At 43.2% G+C, this 19,727-nt stretch overlaps 1 protein-coding gene across 3 annotated transcripts in view; it reads left to right on the forward strand.

The window, feature by feature from the left end:
* LOC124594739 (esterase FE4-like) overlaps positions 1 to 19,727 on the forward strand; it is an 89,296-nt gene that overhangs the window by 48,103 nt on the left and 21,466 nt on the right. For all 3 annotated transcript variants that reach the window (XM_047133115.1, XM_047133116.1, XM_047133117.1), the window contains exons 7-8: positions 1,962 to 2,134; positions 19,176 to 19,341. In XM_047133115.1, coding sequence (XP_046989071.1) covers positions 1,962 to 2,134; positions 19,176 to 19,341 — 339 coding nt within the window. The remainder of the gene's footprint in view (positions 1 to 1,961; positions 2,135 to 19,175; positions 19,342 to 19,727) is intronic.

Raw genomic sequence — 19,727 nt, forward strand, 5'->3', positions numbered from 1 at the left:
CACACACACCTTATTTCACTATCAATACTTCTATCAACAACAGACAACACAGTTTGACATGATCGCCTGATAGTAGTTCTACACCATTTGCAGCGAATCAAATCAAGCACTGTGCGCTTTTAAGGCGGAGACTAACATTCTTTTCCGGTGAATTAACTAAGTAGGGATCACGGTTCTTCTTGTCGCTTTTTTCCGTTACTAAGTGCGAAATCAGAATTACTTTCCGGCCTCATTTCTATTTTGAAGTAGAACTGTCCTTCGTCTAGTACCTCTTCCATTTTCGTATTTAATCTTCTGTGTATAATTAGATTGAAAAGATTTCACCTATGAATTCTTAGACTGGTCCCACGGTAATTTTAATATACACTCTGAGACAAAAAATGAAAAAATGAAGAAAAACGTACTATATGGGTATTATCCGAATGGGCTGGAAAACGGTAGATGTGATGTGCACGTAGGAACAAAAAAGTGCTTACAATTACAGAAAAATTGGATAATTTATTCAGGAGGAAAGAGATTCACCAGCTGAGTAAGCCAGTAATACGTTGGCCCACCTCTGGGCCTTATACAAGCACTTATTCGGCTTCGCATTGAGTGACAGACTTGCTGGATGTGCTCCTGATGGATGTCGTGCCATATTCTGTCCAATTGGCGCGTTATATAGTCAAAACACCGAAATGGTTGGAGAGCCCTGCCCATAATGCTCCAAACGTTCATTTGGGGAGTGATCTGGCGACCTTGTTGGCCAAGGTAGTTTTAGGCAAGCAAGAAGACAAGCAGCAGAAACTCACGTCGTCTGCGAGTAGGCAGAAATGTAAGGACAGCATGGCTTGCTATGAAGGCCAACGAAACGGGGTGTAAAATATCTTCGACTTACCACTGTGCTGTAAGAGTGTCGCCGATGACAATAAAACAGGTGGCACCCCAGACCATCCTCACTCCTGGCTGTCAGGTTCTGTGGTGGGCGATAGTCAGGTTGCTATCCGACTGTGTCCTGGCCTCCTCGCCACAAGTCTTAAGCCGGGAATCTCATTGACTGGAGCAGAGTTGTCTTCAGTAACGAGTCTCGCTTCGAACTGAGCCCCGCTGACCAGCGGAGACGTGTCTGGGGACGCCCCGGACAGCAGTTGGAGACCAACCGGTCTGTCGCCCACCGTATGGCCCAACAACCAGGAGTGATGGTCTGGGGTGCCGTTTTATTTCACAGCAGGTCTTCTTTGGTCGTCATCCACGGCACCCTTACAGCACAGAGGTGCGTCGACAATATTCTACGCACCGTTTTGTTACCATTCGTGGCAAGACATCCTAGTCTTACATTTCACCAAGATAATGTCCGTACGCACACGCAGAGAGTTTCTACTGCTTACCTTCGTGCTTGACAAACCCTACCTTGGCCAGCAAAGTCACCGGATCACTCCATAATGAAAAACGTTCAGAGTACTATGGACAGGGGCTTCTAACCAGCTCGTGATTGTGACCATCTAACGCTCCAATTAGAAAGAGTTTTGCACGATATCCCTCAACAGGGCTTCCAACAACTCTGTCAATCAACGCGAAGCCGAAAAAGTACTTCCATAAGGGCCAGTGGTGGCCCAACGCACTATTGATGTGCTCAATTTATTAAACTTTTCCTTAAGAATAAATCATCCAGTTTTCCTGAAATTGTAATTTTTTGCTTGTCTCTGAGTGTACATCATATCTACCGACTTCCGTCCTATTCGGATAATTCCATCATGGTGCGTTGCTTACATTTTGTCTTAGAGTGTATATGCCCTCGTCACTTTTCTGTGTTACGATGACAAGGCTCAGCTCAAATAACCCTTGAATTCTTATATCTTCAGACATAATTCGGTAGTTCTGAACGTATGGCAGTGACGGACTTAATCTGCTGCAAAATGGCATTTTGTCCAATCGCCACCCTGTCAGGTAATTTTCATTTCTTGTTGGTGTTTTCTTCACAGATCTGCTGAAGGAGCCGAAGGTCGTAACGAATTACGCTGTGAACCACCGGCTACTCATTCCATACAACCTCCGGTGCAGAGACGAGGACAGGGATACAGTGGCAGAGCAGATACGCAGTTTCTACTTCGGAGACCGAGCGATTGGTATGGATACTATGAAGGAGCTTTGCATGGTAAGCAATTCCCATACAACTCCTTTGACATCAAAATGAGCAAATCAAGCGCAGATAATACACTCATTGTTTATAAGGTAAACCGCAGGTGGTAAAGCCAGCCAGGTGTCCTATCAGTGCCGGCCGAAGTGGCCGTGCGGTTAAAGGCGCAGCAGTCTGGAATCGCAAGACCGCTACGGTCGCAGGTTCGAATCCTGCCTCGGGCATGGATGTTTGTGATGTCCTTAGGTTAGTTAGGTTTAACTAGTTCTAAGTTCTAGGGGACTAATGACCTCAGCAGTTGAGTCCCATAGTGCTCAGAGCCATTTGAACCATTTTTTTGTCCTATCAGTAACAGATCAAATTTGCAATACCAATAGAATGCCGATTCCCAACATTCATGAAATGTATTTTCGACTGTGCTTGTAGCAACGCAATGTTTTGTTACCCGAAAAGAGCAACGGTAGTATTGGGTAACTACACTGGTTTCCATAAAATATCGTAACTACTAGATCAGATACAGCTCAGAAGAAAACTGATTAAATTGTCACCACTGCAGCTATTCACATTACTACATCATGAACCCTAGGGCATCTTTCTGATACTGCGTCATCTGTAAACATCACACAACTGTATGAGAGAAGGCAGCTGAGACAGCGTTTTAGCTCACACTTACAAACTTTCTTCACAGTCGCCATACAATTTGCTGAATTATCTTCCCTTTAGCAATTTGTCCTTGTTTTATGGAAACCAATGTAGTCTGTGTGCATCCCTTCTATGAAAAAGAATAATGTTTTGCTCCATACGGTATAAATCAAGGATCTCTTCCATATTTTGCGTTAATTATAATAAGTGCTAAAGCGTAAAACACAAACATAGATGAAGCTTGAGACAACTTGCAATGTGTCCCTCGTCTTTGGCACGCTTCCGGTCTTAAGTTTGAATGCCATTGCTGTTGATTGAAATAATGTTCCCTGTGAGTAACACCGACTAGTTTCTCTCACGAAAACAATGAAGTTCATGAACTACTGACGACACTGAGCTCATAAAGAGGAGGAATAGTTTTGAAAACACCACTCTCCATGATGAATAATGATTTGTCTGTTTTTCCTAGCCATCTTCAGCAAAGCATTAGCTCGTTGTCTTCATCATCTGAGGCTAATTAAGTCCATGGCTCGTTTTTAAAACTCTAAACACAGAAGAGTCATTTTCTTGCCCCTCCTTCCATCCTACTCTCGAACTCCTTTCATTCCCTGCAGTTCCTCCGCTATTATCAACGTACTACATAAGACCAATAAAGCGATTGTCAACAAACCCCAGTTGCATGTTGGAAGCTGCTTTGCAAACGCCTTTATGATCCCTTGTGTCACTGATAGAGTTGAAAAACTACCGTAGAGTATCATAAGTAAGCGTAGTCGACAGTTTTCCTAGTAAATTTGGTCAGTTAACATGGTAAATGTAAATGTCGTGTGTCTAGGGCCTACCGTCGGATAGACCGTTTGCAAGGTGCAAGTCTTTCGATTTGACGCCACTTCAGCGACTTGCGCGTCGATGGGGATGAAATTATGATGATTAGGACAACACAACATCCAGTCCCTGAACGGAGAAAACTCTCCGACCCAGCCGGGAATCTAACCCGGACCCTTAGGATTGACATTCTGTAGCGCTGACAACTCAGCTACTGGGGTGGACAGTTAACATGGTAACCGCATTACATATACATTAGGCGTTTTGCATATGCATCGGGCGTCACCTCATTTTGATAGCTTTGTTTGCGTATGCGGTCAGTGTCTTATTGGATTCGCCTAGAAACAGTTAGTGGTGAACAGTCTAGAAATTAAATCAGGGTGCTGTCGATTACTTAAAAATAAACACTCTGTATAGCAAAATTGTTTCAGTTTTATTCAAAAATCGTTGATTTTCCAAGCGAAACAGAGGGATGTTGTAGCGAAAACAAAATAAAAAACACAGATTTATCATATAGCATTAGAAGTCGCAATTTTCTCAAAAAGAGGGTAAACTTGAAAAAAAAATGCAAAAGAAAAACAAATCAAACATCCCTTCACTACTTGGTCGAGCTTATATAAAACTTGTTTCTGTTATTTGTACACAACTTTCGCACTTATCATAAATAAGAGGAAACTCTGGTTTTGATCATGATGAGGAACGTTCTATTGCAGGGGTCTCCAAACGTTTTAGTCCGCGGACCACATTGACTCCTCCACGAAGTCATAAGGGCCAAGACCTACCTAATGGGATCAAAGAACCCTAGCGCTCCATGGTCACCGTAATGTAAGGCTAAAGGAAAGATGAAATCGCAAAAATCTAAGGTTGTGGGATAGCTAGCACTGAAACGAACTACGATTTTTATTTAATTACATAATTTTCATTGGTGGACGTACCTGACCGAAATTCTGGAGTATTTTATTCTGGCGAATTTCACCGACAAATAAGTATGTCACTGCACACTCTTCACGAAAGCGTCCTGCAAAGTTAACGAAATCTCAAAATCAGTGTAGCAACACTATTACTGCAAGACGTAACAGAGATAGAGTATGTCAAAGCCAGAGCATATATTTGATAGTTCTGTTGCGTGATTGTGTCTATGTTGCGAGTGTCTCACGAATTTTTTAGTGTGTTATGCGGTGTACTAGTAGGTGAGACAACGACGTGTGGGACAATTCAAAGGCTGAATTCGAAGAGACAAGGATAATCTGAAAATCGAAATACGTATAGCACGACTTGAGTATTTTTTCACTGTATTTTTTAGTGGAACTACAGTGTATTTGTGAGTATTTAATTTAGTAATTAAAGTACCTTAAAAATAAATTCATTGCATTTTGTTTCGGCAGTCTACTCCCTAGTTTTATTAGTATTAAATAGCACAATTTTATTTTCAGGTTACAATCTTTTGTGAAGTTCTGTACAAATATGGAAAAGAAACGAAAGATTGACAGTGAATGTAGAATTTTTAAAGACCAGTGGGGATGTCGGTATTTCATGGTGGAGTCAAGAAACAAACCAATGTGTATTATTTGCAATGAAGCAATATCAGTCTTCAAAGAATACAATATAAAACGTCATTATGAGACTAAGCACTCTCAGAATTACTCCAAGTTTACAGGATGCGAACGATTAGAAATGTATGAGTCTCTGAAACGCCAGCTAAAAACCCAGCAGTCGCTGTTTAAGAAAGTAATTGCTGAACAACATGTAGCAACTCGTGCTAGTTTTCATGTGGCTCATTCAGTAGCGAAACAGTGTAAGCCATTTACTGACGGTGAATTAATTAAGAACTGCATTATTGCAACAGCAGAAGAAATGTGTCCAGAAAAAGTTAATTTATTTAAAAACATAAGTTTGTCGGCAAACACTGTGGCTCGAAGAATAGATGACATTGCACAAAATATATCAGCGCAACTGCGTGACAAAAATCAAGACGAAGACTGGTTCTCTTTGGCCGTGGATGAGTCAACAGATGTATCAGATACTGCTCAAGTACTACTTTTTATTCGAGGGATTGACAAAAATTATGAAGTTTATGAAGAGCTCCTTGATGTTCACAGTATTCACGGGACGACCACTGGCGAAGATATTTTTAAAGGAGTTGAAAGGGCAGTTCAGAAAAACAATCTTCAGTGGAAGAAATTAAAATGTATTACAACTGATGGCGGCTAAAACATGTGTGGGAAACATAAAGGTGCTGTTGCTCTCCTTTCTAAGGCCGTAGACAATGACGGTGGCTCAAAACCATTAGTAGTGCATTGTATTATTCACCAACAGTCTTTGTGTGGAAAACATTTAGATATGTCAGAAGTTTTAAAGCCAGTTATTTCACCTTGCCGTTGGTGGGGAGGCTTGCGTGCCCCAGCGATACAGATAGCCGTACCGTAGGTGCAACCACAACGGAGGGGTATCTGTTGAGAGGCCAGACAAACGTGTGGTTCCTGAAGAGGGGCAGCAGCCTTTTCAGTAGTTGCAGGTACAACAGTCTGGATGACTGACTGATCTGGCCCTGTAACACTAATCAAAAAGGCCTTGCTGTGCTGGTACTGCGAACGGCTGAAAGGAAGGGGAAACTACGGCCGTAATTTTTCCCGAGGGCATGCAGCTTTTCTGTATGGTTAAATGATGATGACGTCCTCTTGGGTAAAATATTCCGGAGGTAAAATAGTCCCCCATTCGGATCTTCGGGCGGGGACTACTCAAGAGGATGTCATTATCAGGAGAAAGAAAACTGTCGTTCTACGGATCGGAGCGTGGAATGTCAGATCCCTTAATCGGGCAGGTAGGTTAGAAAATTTTAAAAAGGGAAATGGATAGGTTAAAGTTAGATATAGTGGGAATTAGCGAAGTTCGGTGGCAGGAGGAACAAGACTTCTGGTCAGGTGACTACAGGGTTATAAACACAAAATCAAATAGGGGTAATGCAGGAGTATGTTTAATAATGAATAGGAAAATAGGAATGCGGGTAAGCTACTACAAACAGCATAGTGAACGCATTATTGTGGCCAAGATAGATACGAAGCCCACGCCTGCCACAGTAGTACAAGTTTATATGCCGACTAGCTCTGCAGATGACGAAGAAATTGAAGAAATGTATGATGAAATAAAAGCAATTATTCAGATAGTGAAGGGAGACGAAAATTTAATAGTCATGGGTGATTGGAAATCGTCAGCAGGAAAAGGGAGAGAAGGAAACGTAGTGGGCGAATATGGATTGGGGCTAAGAAATGAAAGAGGAAGCCGTCTGGTAGAATTTTGTACAGAGCACAACTTAATCATAGCTAACACTTGGTTCAAAAATAATAAAAGAAGGTTGTATACATGGAAGAAGCCTGGAGATACTGACAGGTTTCAGATAGATTATAAAATGGTAGGACAGAGATTTAGGAACAGGGTGTTACATTGTAAGACAATTCCAGGGACAGATGTGGACTCGGACCACAATCCATTGGTTATGAACTGTAGATTAAAACTGAAGAAAGCACAAAAAGGTGGTAATTTAAGGAGATGGGACCTGGATAATCTGACTAAACCAGAGGTTGTACAGAGTTTCAGGGAGAGCATTAGGGAACAATTCACAAGGAGGGGGGAAAGAAATACAGTAGAAGAAGAATGGGTAACTTTGAGGGATGAAGTAGTGAAGGCAGCAGAGGATCAAGCAGGTAAAAAGACGAGGGCTAGTAGAAGTCCTTGGGTAACAGAAGAAACATTGAATTTAATTGATGAAAGGAGAAAATATAAAAATGCAGTAAATGAAGCAGGCAAAAACGAATACAAACGTCTCAAAAATGAGATCAACAGGAAGTGCAAAATGGCTAAGCAGGTATGGCTAGAGGACAAATGTAAGGATGTAGAGGCTTATCTCACTAGGGGTAAGATAGATACTGCCTACAGGAAAGTTAAAGACACCTTTGGAGAAAAGAGAACGACTTGTATGAATATCAAGAGCTCACATGGAAACCCAGTTCTAAGCAAAGAGGGGAAAGCAGAAAGGTGGAAGGAGTACATAGAGGGTCTATACAAGGGCGATGTAATTGAGGACAATATTATGGAAATGGAAGAGGAGGTAGATGAAGATGAATTTGGAGATATGATACAGCGTGAAGAGTTTGACAGAGCACTGAAAGACCTGAGTCGAAAAAAGGCCCCGGGAGTAGACAACATTCCATTAGAACTACGGACAGCCTTGGAAGAGCCAATCCTGACAAAACTCTACCATCTGGTGAGCAAGATGTATGAGTCAGGCGAAATACCCTCAGACTTCAAGAAGAATATAATAATTCCAATCCCGAAGAAAGCAGGTGTTGACAGATGTGAAAATTACCGAACTATCAGTTTAATAAGTCACGGCTGCAAAATACTAACGCGAATTCTTTACAGACGAACGGAAAAACTAGTACAAGCCGACCTCGGGGAAGATCAGTTTGTCTTCCTTAGAAATGTTGGAACACGTGAGGCAATACTGACCCTACGACTTATCTTAGAAGCTAGATTAAGGAAAGGCAAACCTACGTTTGTAGCATTTGTAGACTTAGAGAAAGCTTTTGGCAATGTTGACTGGAATACTATCTTTCAAATTCTGAAGGTGGCAGCGGTAAAATACAGGGAGCGAAAAGCTATTTACAATTTGTACAGAAACCAGATGGCAGTTATAAGAGTCGAGGGGCATGAAAGGGAAGCAGTGGTTGGGAAGGGAGTGAGACAGGGTTGTAGCCTCTCCCTGATGTTATTCAATCTGTATATTGACGAAGCAGTGAAGGAAACAAAAGAAAAATCCGAAGTAGGTATTAAAATCCATGGAGAAGAAATAAAAACTTTGAGGTTCGCCGATGACGTAATTCTGTCAGAGACAGTAAAGGACTTGGAAGAGCAGTTGAACGGAATGGACAGTGTCTTGAAAGTAGGGTATAAGATAAATATCAACAAAAGCAAAACAAGGATAATGGAATGTAGTCGAATTAAGTCGGGTGATGCTGAAGGAATCAGATTAGGAAATGAGACATTTAAAGTAGTAAAGGAGTTTTGCTATTTGTGGAGCAAAATAACTGATGATGGTCGAAGTAGAGAGGATATAAAATGTAGACTGGCAATGGCAAGGCAAGCATTTCTGAAGAAGAGAAATTTGTTAACATCGAGTATAGATTTAAGTGTCAGGAAGTCGTTTCTGAAAGTATTTGTATGGAGTGTACCATGTATGGAAGTGAAACATGGACGATAAATAGTTTGGACAAGAAGAGAATAGAAGCTTTCGAAATGTGGTGCTACAGAAGAATGCTGAAGATTAGATGGGTAGATCACATAACTAATGAGGAAGTACTGAATAGGATTGGGGAGAAGAGAAGTTTGTGGCACAACTTGACAAGAAGAAGGGATCGGTTGATAGGACATGTTCTGAGGCATCAAGGGGTCACCAATTTAGTATTGGAGGGCAGCGTGGAGGGAATAAATCGCAGAGGGAGACCAAGAGATGAATAAACTAAGCACATTCAGAAGGATGTAGGTTGCAGTAGGTACTGGGAGATAAAGAAGCTTGCACAGAATAGAGTAGCATGGAGGGCTGCAGCAAACCAGTCTCAGGACTGAAGACCACAACAAAAACAACAATTATATCAGATCCCACGCACTCAGTCATCGCCAGTTCCGCGATTTTCTTGAAGATATTGAAGAAAGCGACTTGCCATATTACACTACAGTGCGCTGGCTTAGCTGCGGTAAAGTTCTGACCCGTTTCTTTTAACTCCGAACAGTAATTGAAATTTTTTTGAACGAAAGAAATCGGCCTCTGTCTGAGTTAAGGAACGGTGAGTGGTTATGACTGCTAGCATTTTATACAGACTTAACTAAACATAAGAATGACCTTAATTTAAAATTGCAAGGTGTAAACCAGCTTCTGCCTGATTATACACGCATGTTAAGTCCTTTCGACAAAAGATTGGTTTGTTTCAATCTCAGTTGAACAAAGTATGCTTCATGCATTTTAATACATGCAAAACATTCAGTCAGCAAACTGAGATTCCGTTTCCTGTAACTTTCGCAATTGAAGCTTTGGGCGCTTTAAAAATTAATTTTGAATCACGTTTTTCAGATATCGATGCAAATTCAAACGATGTCAAGATATTTCTAAATCCCTTTGACGTCTATATAGAAGCGATACCCGCAGAACTTCAGTTTGAAATTATTGATTGCCAATGTAGCGACTTTTTTAAATAAAAACATTCAAAGTCAACATTACTGGAATTTTATAAGTGTCCTCCATCCAACAGTTTCCAAATTTACATAAATTTCCCCATGGATTTTTTCCGCTTTTGGCACTACTTATTTGTGTGAAAAACTTTCTCCAAAATGAAACATGCAGAAAGTATTTACAGATCAAAATTGAGTGATGAGCATTTGAAGTCGGTGATGATTATCTCTATCAGTAAACTTGATCCACAACTGGAGGTAATTATGAAAGGATAGTTAAGCTACATAAAAGTCACTAATTATCACTAAGATGTCAAATTTCTTTACGTGAATACTCTAACACTGTGAGTTTTCAAGATATAAATTAATTGCAGTTATTTTATACATCAGTTACAACTAAAATATCCAATATCATTATGTACACCAGGTATTGAATTTTCTTTAAAATGCCTTTAAATAAAAATTATTTTATACGATTTAGTTGCTACGTGTATTTTGCAAAGTAATCAAAAGAAATTGAAACCTCGCTTAAGAAGCAACTTCCATAATGGTTCATTACTAAGGCTAGTCGCCGAAGTGGCGTCCATTTGAAAGACTTGCACCAGGCTCGTGGCCAGAATAAAATGCAAAGAATTTTTTTACTTAAAATGTTTTCGCCAAACCAATCTGTTAACCGTTCTTTTTTTTCATTATTGCGCGGAGAATGGTCTGTCTGTTTATTGTGGTTAGCCTTCCGCTTTGTAAAGATAGAGCTCCAACAATGTCGCGGTGTATTGGTCGCGATAGGCCTCGAAACTCAGTTGTTGGCAATATAGGTACCACCTCAAATATTTCGCGGGCCGGATACCGGGGATGTCCGGCCAACTAACGCTGGCCAGTTTGCCGGCCCTCGCGGGCCTGTTTCGGACCGCGGGCCGTAGTTTGGAGACCCCTGTTATATTGAATACAAAATAACAACAAAAATGGTTCAAATGGCTCTGAGCACTATGGGACTTAACTTCTCAGGTCATCAGTCCCCTAGAACTTAGAACTACTTAAACCTAACCAACCTAAGGACATCACACACATCCATGCCCGAGGCAGGATTCGAACCTGCGACCGCAGCGGTCGCGCGGTTCCAGACTGTAGCGTCTAGAACCGTTCAGCCACCCCTGCCCGCATAACAACAATAATTAAACTGATTTTTTAACGTTTGGGTATGTAAACTGTACTTGCATCAAAAGTAACTACTTTGGTTATATAAATGTACAGAAGTTACGCGATCTACCTTTTATTATTTATAAAATACAATTTACATTTTTTAACTATATAAAATACACAATAAACTAACACTGGACCATGTGCGGCTCTAATTGTGTGCAAAAGAAGCAAACAAAAGACGAAGAGATGCCGTCGACTCCCAGTTTCTCTCTCACATATTATGTTGCTTTCCTCATCAATGTTACCAATACTGCCAGTAATTCTACGATTTACTACGTCATTTTTATACTGTACGAAGACAACCGAAGCGTAGTTTTGGTATAGAGCAACTCTAGTCACTGGTTTGTACAGCTCTGCACGCTAGTCTATCCTGCGCAAAACCTATTCTCCTCTGCATGACTTCTTCTTCTTCCTCCTTGCTTTTTCCCGCATATCTTATGGGATCGGCACTGTTATAATGTTGCGGAAATATTAGTGGCAGTTGGTGGTCGACTGCCCTTCCTGTCGCCATCACTCCTCCCGCCCCCTCCCCCCCCTCCGCCCCCCCTACCACCCCCACGGGACGGAATCTGTGCACCCCTTCTATCTGCGTCGAGAGTGAATCTCTTGTTCAAGTGTGGCAAAGTAATTGTTTGTGTAACTTGTAGCTGCGGCGGGACGTGGGCGCCGCCGCTGCATTACCTATTTCGATTTTGGGAACCGCCTAAAAACTACAGCCAGGCTGGACGTCTCACCAGCCCTCGTCATTAATCCGCAACGTGGGTCAACCTGGGTCGGCTCGTCTCCCGCATGGGATAGCAACGCTTCCTTCTTTTCTGGAACATCTGAACTCCGTCCATCCAAGCATCTGTTTCACCATGGAGGTAGAGAAAGATGGTGAGCTCCCGTTTCTGGATGTTTTGGTTCGTAAAAAAGGAGACGGCTCCTTGGGTCACGGTGTGTTCCGGAAGCCTACGCACACAGACTTGTATTTACAAGCTACGAGCTGTCATCATCCCTCACAGCGCAGCGGTGTATTACGGACGCTAGTGGATAGAGCCATCTCAGATCAGGACAGCTTATCGGCAGAGCTTAGCCATCTCCGCTCTGTGTTTGCCCAGAACGGGTACTCCGAGAAGCAGATCCGGAGTGTATTTCGACCAGCACGCTCCATACCTCAAGAACAGCCTGAAGAAGCAGAGAACACCACGGGGTTGGTTTTTCTACCGTATGTCGGTGGCGTGTCTTTTAAGATGGGCAGAATTTTCAAGAAATACCGGATTAAATGTGTTTTCCGGCCCCCAGCACGAGTGCAATCAATGCTGGGCTCTGTTAAAGACAACCTCGGCTGGAGGAGACCAGGAATATATAAAATGCCGTACCACTGCGGGAAGTCTTATATTGGCCAGACGTGTCGTACGGTTAAAGACAGATGCGACGAACATAAACGTCACAGGAGGTTGGGTCAGCTAGAGAAATCTGCGGTTGCTGAACACTGCCTTGACACGGTACATGGCATGAATTATGAAGAAACCAAGATCCTCTCGTATGCTTCCACATACTGGGACTCCATCATCAAAGAGGCGGTCGAAATACGTATAAGCAGTGACCTTATAAACAGAGACACGGGGTTTCACCTGAGCAAAGCCTGGGAGCCCGCCTTGGCGGCACTAAGGAATCGTCAGCCGCAGATTAGCAACTGCACCGAGTCCACGCACATGGGAAACCTTAGCGCAGATGCCTAAATCGCGCGCCAACACCTCGCGCGCGCGAACGGGGTTCGTCGCTCCCGGCCGCATTTTCCCGCCCCGCGGCGCGCTCCCGCAGCCCGCGACCCGTTTCTCCAGCAGAGGGCTCTGGTATTCGACGCCGTCTACGATTGGTCTTCGATGACGTTATGCCGCCGCTGGCGCCTGCGCTGTTCTAGAAAGCCAACATATAAATTGGCGAGCTTCTCAGCGACGCGTCTCCCGCCGCCTCTACCGCTCTTTTCTCCACACTCGTGACTGGGATACACTTACCCGCCACCGGCAATTACAACGACACATCCGCAACCTGCTTACTGCGAAGAAACGCCGTGCCTGGCGCCAGACATGTACACAACTCAACACCACGCTCCCCATAAACTCTTCCAAGTATTGGTCTGCTTTCCACCGCCTTACTGGGAACCACCCCACCCCCCAGTACCCTCTCCTCCTTAATGACCGTCCCTTTCCTGACAACCTCAGTAAGGCCAACCACTTTGCGTCCCACCTCTCTGATGTTTTTTCCATCCCAGATGATCCCCACATTGATTATTCCCTCTTCCCTGATGTCATGGACCGTACGAATACCTCTGTCCCTCCCCTTGCTCCTAGCTTCCAGTAGTTGGGCCACACGCCACCATCTGAACTTAACACTCCCATCACTACACAGGACATCAGCCTCACACTCCGCACTAAACGCACTGCTCCCGGCCACGGCTTCATTACCTACCGCCACCTCAAACACTGCCCTCTCTCCTTCCTTTCAATCCTTGCCACCCTCTACAATGTCATCCTTGCCACTGGGTTCTATCCCGACCTGTGGAAAACCTCCCGTATCCTGATGTTCTCCAAACCCAACAAGCCTCCATCTGATGCCTCTTCCTATCGTCCTATCTGTCTCACATTGGTGTTCAGCAAGCTCTTGGAATCCATCCTTTTCCGGCGCATCCATCACCACCTCCGCCAAAACCACCTCCTCCCAAACACCCAATGTGGCTTTCAACCTTCCTTCTCTGCTGATGACCAACTCCTCCGCCTCACTAATCTCCTCTCCCTCCAGCTTTACTCCCGTCGCTCCGCCATTTTTGTCTCCCTTGAACTCGAAAAAGCCTACGACCGTGTCTGGCATCCCGGTCTCCTGTTTAAACTCCAAACCTACGCCCTTCCTATCAACTACATCTGTCTGGTGGCCTCCTTCCTCTCCCACCGACCCTCCTATGTTACCATCCATAATGCCAATTCCCACACCTTCTACCCCTCTGTAGGTGTGCCCCAGGGCTCTGTCCTCTCCCCTCTCCTCTACCTCCTGTACATGGCACATATGCCCCCCCCCCCCTCCAGTACACCTCTTGCAATATGCTGATGACACCGCAGTCCTCACCCTCGCTCCTACCCTCCAATGGTCCCAACGCCTTCTCCAGAATCACCTTGACCTTTTTGCTGCATGCTGTAACCAGTGACTCCTGAAACTCAACCCTTCCAAGACCGAGGCAATCATCGTAGGTCGTACCACTCGCTCCTTCCGGCTCCTGGATTTCTCCCTTACTGTCTGCGCCCATCCTGTCCGCCGCACCCCCACCCTCACCTACATTGGCCTCACCATTGACCGTCACCTCACCTGGATCCCTCATCTCCGCTCCATCCAATCCAAAGTCCACAACCGCCTCCGACTCCTCAAACTCCTCTCTGGCCGGACATGGGGGTTGCACCCCTCTACCATCCTCCACACCTACAAATCCTTAATCCATCCCATCCTCTGTTATGCCAGTCCTGCCTGGATATCTGCCCCCCCCCCCCCAAATTCTATAAGTCCCTCCAGATTCTTGAGCGTCATGCACTCCGCCTGGCCTTCCGTATACGCCTCCCGTCCCCCACGCGGATCCTCTATGATCTCATTCCTTTCCCCCATCTGCTCCTATTCCTCGAACATATCCGCATCCTCTACACCTCCCGCTGTCTTGAACCCCCTCACCCCCTGGTTGCTCCTCTCCTCTCCCATCCCCGCCCCCTGCCACGTCTTCACCGTTGTGTCCCCCCTACCCTCCATCTCTACACCCAACATCTCCTTTCCCAAGGTGGCTTCCATCAACTCCCCCTCCCAGATGATGCCCTCTCTCCCTCCATTTATCCCTCCTATCAACTCTGATCCTAACTCCCCCTCCTTTCCTCTGTCCTTTCCCTGGGCTCCCTCTTCCCCCCTTCCATCCTGCTTTCTCCCCACTAAACCTCTCCCTACCTCCCTTCTCCCCCCCCCCCCCCTGAGTCCTTTTGTATTCCCCTCCTCTGCCTACCCCACTCCCTGTCGAGTCTGCCCAGCGTCCCCCACCCCTCTTATTGGTCCTCATCCTCCATCACCTCCTTTCCCGGCTGCCCCCTTTTTTATTTTCCCATCATCTGTCCAGTTTCCCCCCACCTGTTCTCGGCTGTGGTATGTCACATTTGCCAACTCCTTAGTGCAGTGTTCCAGTGACTGTTCAGTGTTGTTCGTCTTTCTCGTGTTGCGAACATAAACCATGCTGTCGCTGGGGGTGAATTTTATGTCTTTTGCGAACAGAAACCAGACTGTCGCCGTGTTTTTTTAATTGTCTGTCTATTGTTTTACCTGTCTGCTTTGTATGTATTTTCTTAGCGTCATCATCCCTCCGTTCTTCGTTTTAAGTTCCACGATTTCTTTTCGCCATGTTACTCTTTAAGACTCTGATTTTATCGCCTGTTTTTATTATTTATTCTCTTCATCTTTCTAACAAAGTCTGTAGGCTGAAGAGCGGCATACTAAGATGCTCCCAGCCTGCCCCCTTCGGGGGGAATTGAAATTCAATAAAGGAAAAAAAAAAAAAAGCGACGCATCAGTAGCACCTTAAGATGGCGGGCAGTTGTCTCGTTGAAATATGTGCGGTTTTTTACAATATTATCCGGCGTATTTCCCGGGAAACTATCAAGCTGAGTATTCCTTGATGTGAAGTGTTTTTCTTTTTTTTTTATTCCTGTATTTGATCACAATATACAGTTCTTCGACGTTGCCCGGTTTCAGTCAGTAATGGCCATCTTCAGATCAACAATATAAAAAATATACACCTACTGGGCAGTCTATCTTTCAAAACAATACAGCATTTCATATCACAATATGCTCTCATACAATCTGGAAAATGTACAGATAAAATAAGGTAAAGCGTACCTGTTCTACACCATGTCCTAATGTGATAAAGCCGTAATGGCATCGTCAAAACATATAAATACACTCAGTAAAGCATCGTCACGTAGAACTAAAGTATGGTGTAAAATACACTACATCGTCCAGACAGGACACAGGACTCCTCGATGTCTTCGGATGCGTCCTATCAAGCGATCCTTTGATTTAGTCAAGTTTGCCACGAATTTCTTTTCTTCCTAATTCGATTCACTACCGTCTCGTTAGCTGATTCATAAAAATGTGGGAATTCAGCCGTCACCAAACTTGTCTGCTGTTAACATTTGATGACTGAACAGTTTACAGCAGAAATATTAGCAACAGGCAAAATTTGCTTACGACTGAATTTCCGCGGTGAGAACATGAAAACTGACACCCCTTGTTATCCAGTCTACTCGTCTAAGCTTCAGTATCTTCTGTAGCAGCACACTTCAAAAGCTCCTCTTCTTGTCTGATCTGCTTTGATCCATATTTCTCTTCACTATGAGGCTATGCCCCAGACAAATAACTTCAGAAAAGGTTTCTAATTTCAGACGTAAACTGAAAAAAGACCACATTGAGGAAGAACAAATTTAATGTAGAGTAATGAAGAATGAAATCAATTCAGAGTCAAAAAAGGCTAAACAACAATACTCAAAGGACAAATGCAAAGAAGTGAGTGAAATTATCAAGGAATCTGCCTATAAATCAGTTAAAGAGTTCTTTGGAAACAGACAAATAAAATGCAGTGGATTTCAAAATGGGGATGGAATTTTATTATGTGCACAGAAAACAAAGAAGATATGGTACTGGAGAAAGCTGAAGAAATCGATCCGTAAGAAGAGGGACACTGTCTTGCGCAATGAGTACGACCTTGCGGTCAGACAGCTAAAACCTGGGAAAACCACTGGATTTTACGATATATCAGCAGAATTCATACAGGCTGCTGGAGAGCAGCTACATGAAGAACTGTTCCATCTCATACAAGTTAAACAGGAAACCGGGGAGCTCCCAACAGACTTTAAGAAATGTATCACAGTGCCAATATCAAAGAAAGCATGTGCAAACAAATGTGAACAATATAGGGCTCTCAGTTTGGAAACACACGCCTCGAAGATCTTCGCCTCTATCATTCTAAGGCGGATAGAAGGCAGAATTGGAGAGACTGTCATGAAGTATCAAGACAGAAGAACAATGCAGGGGCAGTATGGAGAAGAGGTGGCTGTGGTACGGTGTGGAGAATATCAAGAAGATGTTACTATTAAGCAGGATGTAGAAACAGGGTTGCTCACTCTCTCCTGTCTTCTCCAGTGGATACATTCAAAGGACAATAGATGGTGCTAGAGAGAAACTAGGAGCTATAGGAGGAATTAAAATTCATGGTAAGAAAAAATAGACATGCTAGGACTTGCTGATGATATTGCAGTATTAACTGAAGATGGAGAACAATTAGGATGCTGGCCCAGGCGGAAACAACCTTCCGCTCTTCCCATAATATGAAAATTAGTAAAGGTAAAAGAAAAATGTTAGTGGTGAGCAGACAAAACTCCGTTACCGAATGCTCACTTAACAATGAGCAATTGGAGACGGTTGAATCCTTTGTCTCCCAAGGGAGCAAAATTAGATCAGACGGAAGGCCAAGGAAGGATATTGTAAGCTGAATCCATCAACGAAAACCGATTTTAACAAGAGAAGAAACGTTTTCACATCCAGGAGCATAGACAAACGTCACAGGACAAATCTCATAAATAGTTTCGTTGGGAGTATGGTGCTGTAAGCAGTTGAAACACTCGGAGAAGCAGAAAAACATAAAATAACAGCCTTCTAGATGGGTGCTACAGCTGAATGCTCAAGATATCCCGGATAGACAAGATGTCAAACGAAGACGTGCTCCACAGAGCGGAGGAAGAGAAGCCTTGTCTCCTAAAGGTAATCGAACACAAAAGAAAACATGGGTCACCATCTGCTGAGACATGATGGTATCATTAAAAGTGTCATTGAAGGGACTGTAGAAGGGATAAATACAAGAAGCAGACCGAGACTAGAAAACATCAACCAAATCATGGAAGATACCAGCTGCAGCACGTATACCAAGCTCAAAAGGAAGGCCGAAGACAGAAATGCATGGCGAACTGCTGATGGTTGAAGACCTAAAAAGAAGAAGAAAAAAACTTATAATAGATGTCGACAAATTCCTGTAGGCAGAAACCATTTTCTTGCTATTAACAATCTGCATTTTAAACGCTCTCTACTTTGTCCATCACCAGTTAGTTATCTGTCCAAGTAGCAAACCTCATCTACTACTTTTCTAATCCAATTGCAACAGCTTCTTCTGACTTAAATCGAGTACATTTCATCACTCTCGTTTTGCTTCTATTTATGATCATCGTTTAACCTGTTTTCAAAGTATTATGCATTCCGCTCAAACGATATTTCAAGTCCTTTGCCGTCTCAGATGGAACTACAACGTCGTCGGCAAGCCTAAAAGTATTTTTTTTTGTCTCCTTCCTGAATAATAATTCCTTTTCCATACTGCTCCTTGGCTTTCTTTATTACCTGCTCAATGTACAGAATGTATAACATACGACATAAGCTTCAGTTTTACCCTACTCTCTACTGAGTTACTGCTTCTCTTTAGTATCCTGCTAATCTGCAGCCTGATTGTTGAACAAATTGTATAGACCATTTTGCTCTCCATATTTGATCTCTGCAGCCTTTAGAATTTCAAAGGATGTATTGCAATCGTCATTGTCAAAAACTTTCTCTATTAGTATACAAATGCTATAAATGTAGATTTACCTTTCCTCAGTCTAGACTATCTTCTAACTCGCAGTCTCAGTATTGCCTCGCATATTCTTAAATTTCTTCGGAACCCAAACTGATCTTCCGCAAGGCCTATTTCTACCAGAGTTTTCCTTCTACTGCAAATAATGCGTGTAACCATGAATTATTAAATGACGGTTCGCTTACATTCACACGTGTCAGCAGCCGAACTATTTGAAATTGGAATTGTTACATTCTACTTGAAATATTAGAGTATTTCGCCTGTCTCATATATCATACCTCACATAGAATATTTTTACCGGTCTACATTTTCCCAAGTATCTCAGCAGTTCTGAGAGATGTGTTAGGAGTGATTTAGCTTGCTTTTTCGGATATTTTTGATTTTTACTTTATTTTAGGTTGCGCAATGAACATTGATTACACATTACTATAGAATTATTTCACCATTTCATTTAGCAAGGCAGGCGAGGCTGTTCTAAGATAGATTCTCTGTTTTCAGCTGCGAGGCGACGCGATGTTCACCTACCCCGCAGTGAGAGCGGCAACAGCTCACAGCGCTAAGTCTGTGGCACCTGTGTACTTTTACAAATTAGATGCCTTCAGAAAAATGGTCCTAGGAGATACAGTTCCAGAAGAGGTGAAGCAACAGGCGGAAAAAACGGATGGTACACGACAATTTTGTCCTCCGTTGAACAGTTGAATGAAAATTTAAAAAATCGGTGACTAAGCTTAAAAATATAGAGATATAATAAAGCAAAATCACTGAGTGGTGCAAATTATTGGATAGTTTCATAAGACTATATTTCACCGATACTGAACGTAATTATTTGATCATACCAATTTCCCAAAGCCGTAAGTTTGAAACTTGTAATCTGACATTCTAACGAGTACCCTCAATTCCGAGGCACATTCTCTGCTTCCAGCTTCTGGTCGATGTGATACCTTCCAGGGACTGATACTGATAATAGCTAACGACGAGAAGTAAGCAGCTTTTGCATATTTTTACATGTAAGACACATTCGCAAAGATAGTCCTATGGAATTGATGTACT

This window comes from Schistocerca americana, chromosome 2 (genome assembly GCF_021461395.2).
Source record: "Schistocerca americana isolate TAMUIC-IGC-003095 chromosome 2, iqSchAmer2.1, whole genome shotgun sequence".
Taxonomy (NCBI): Eukaryota; Metazoa; Arthropoda; class Insecta; order Orthoptera; family Acrididae; genus Schistocerca; species Schistocerca americana.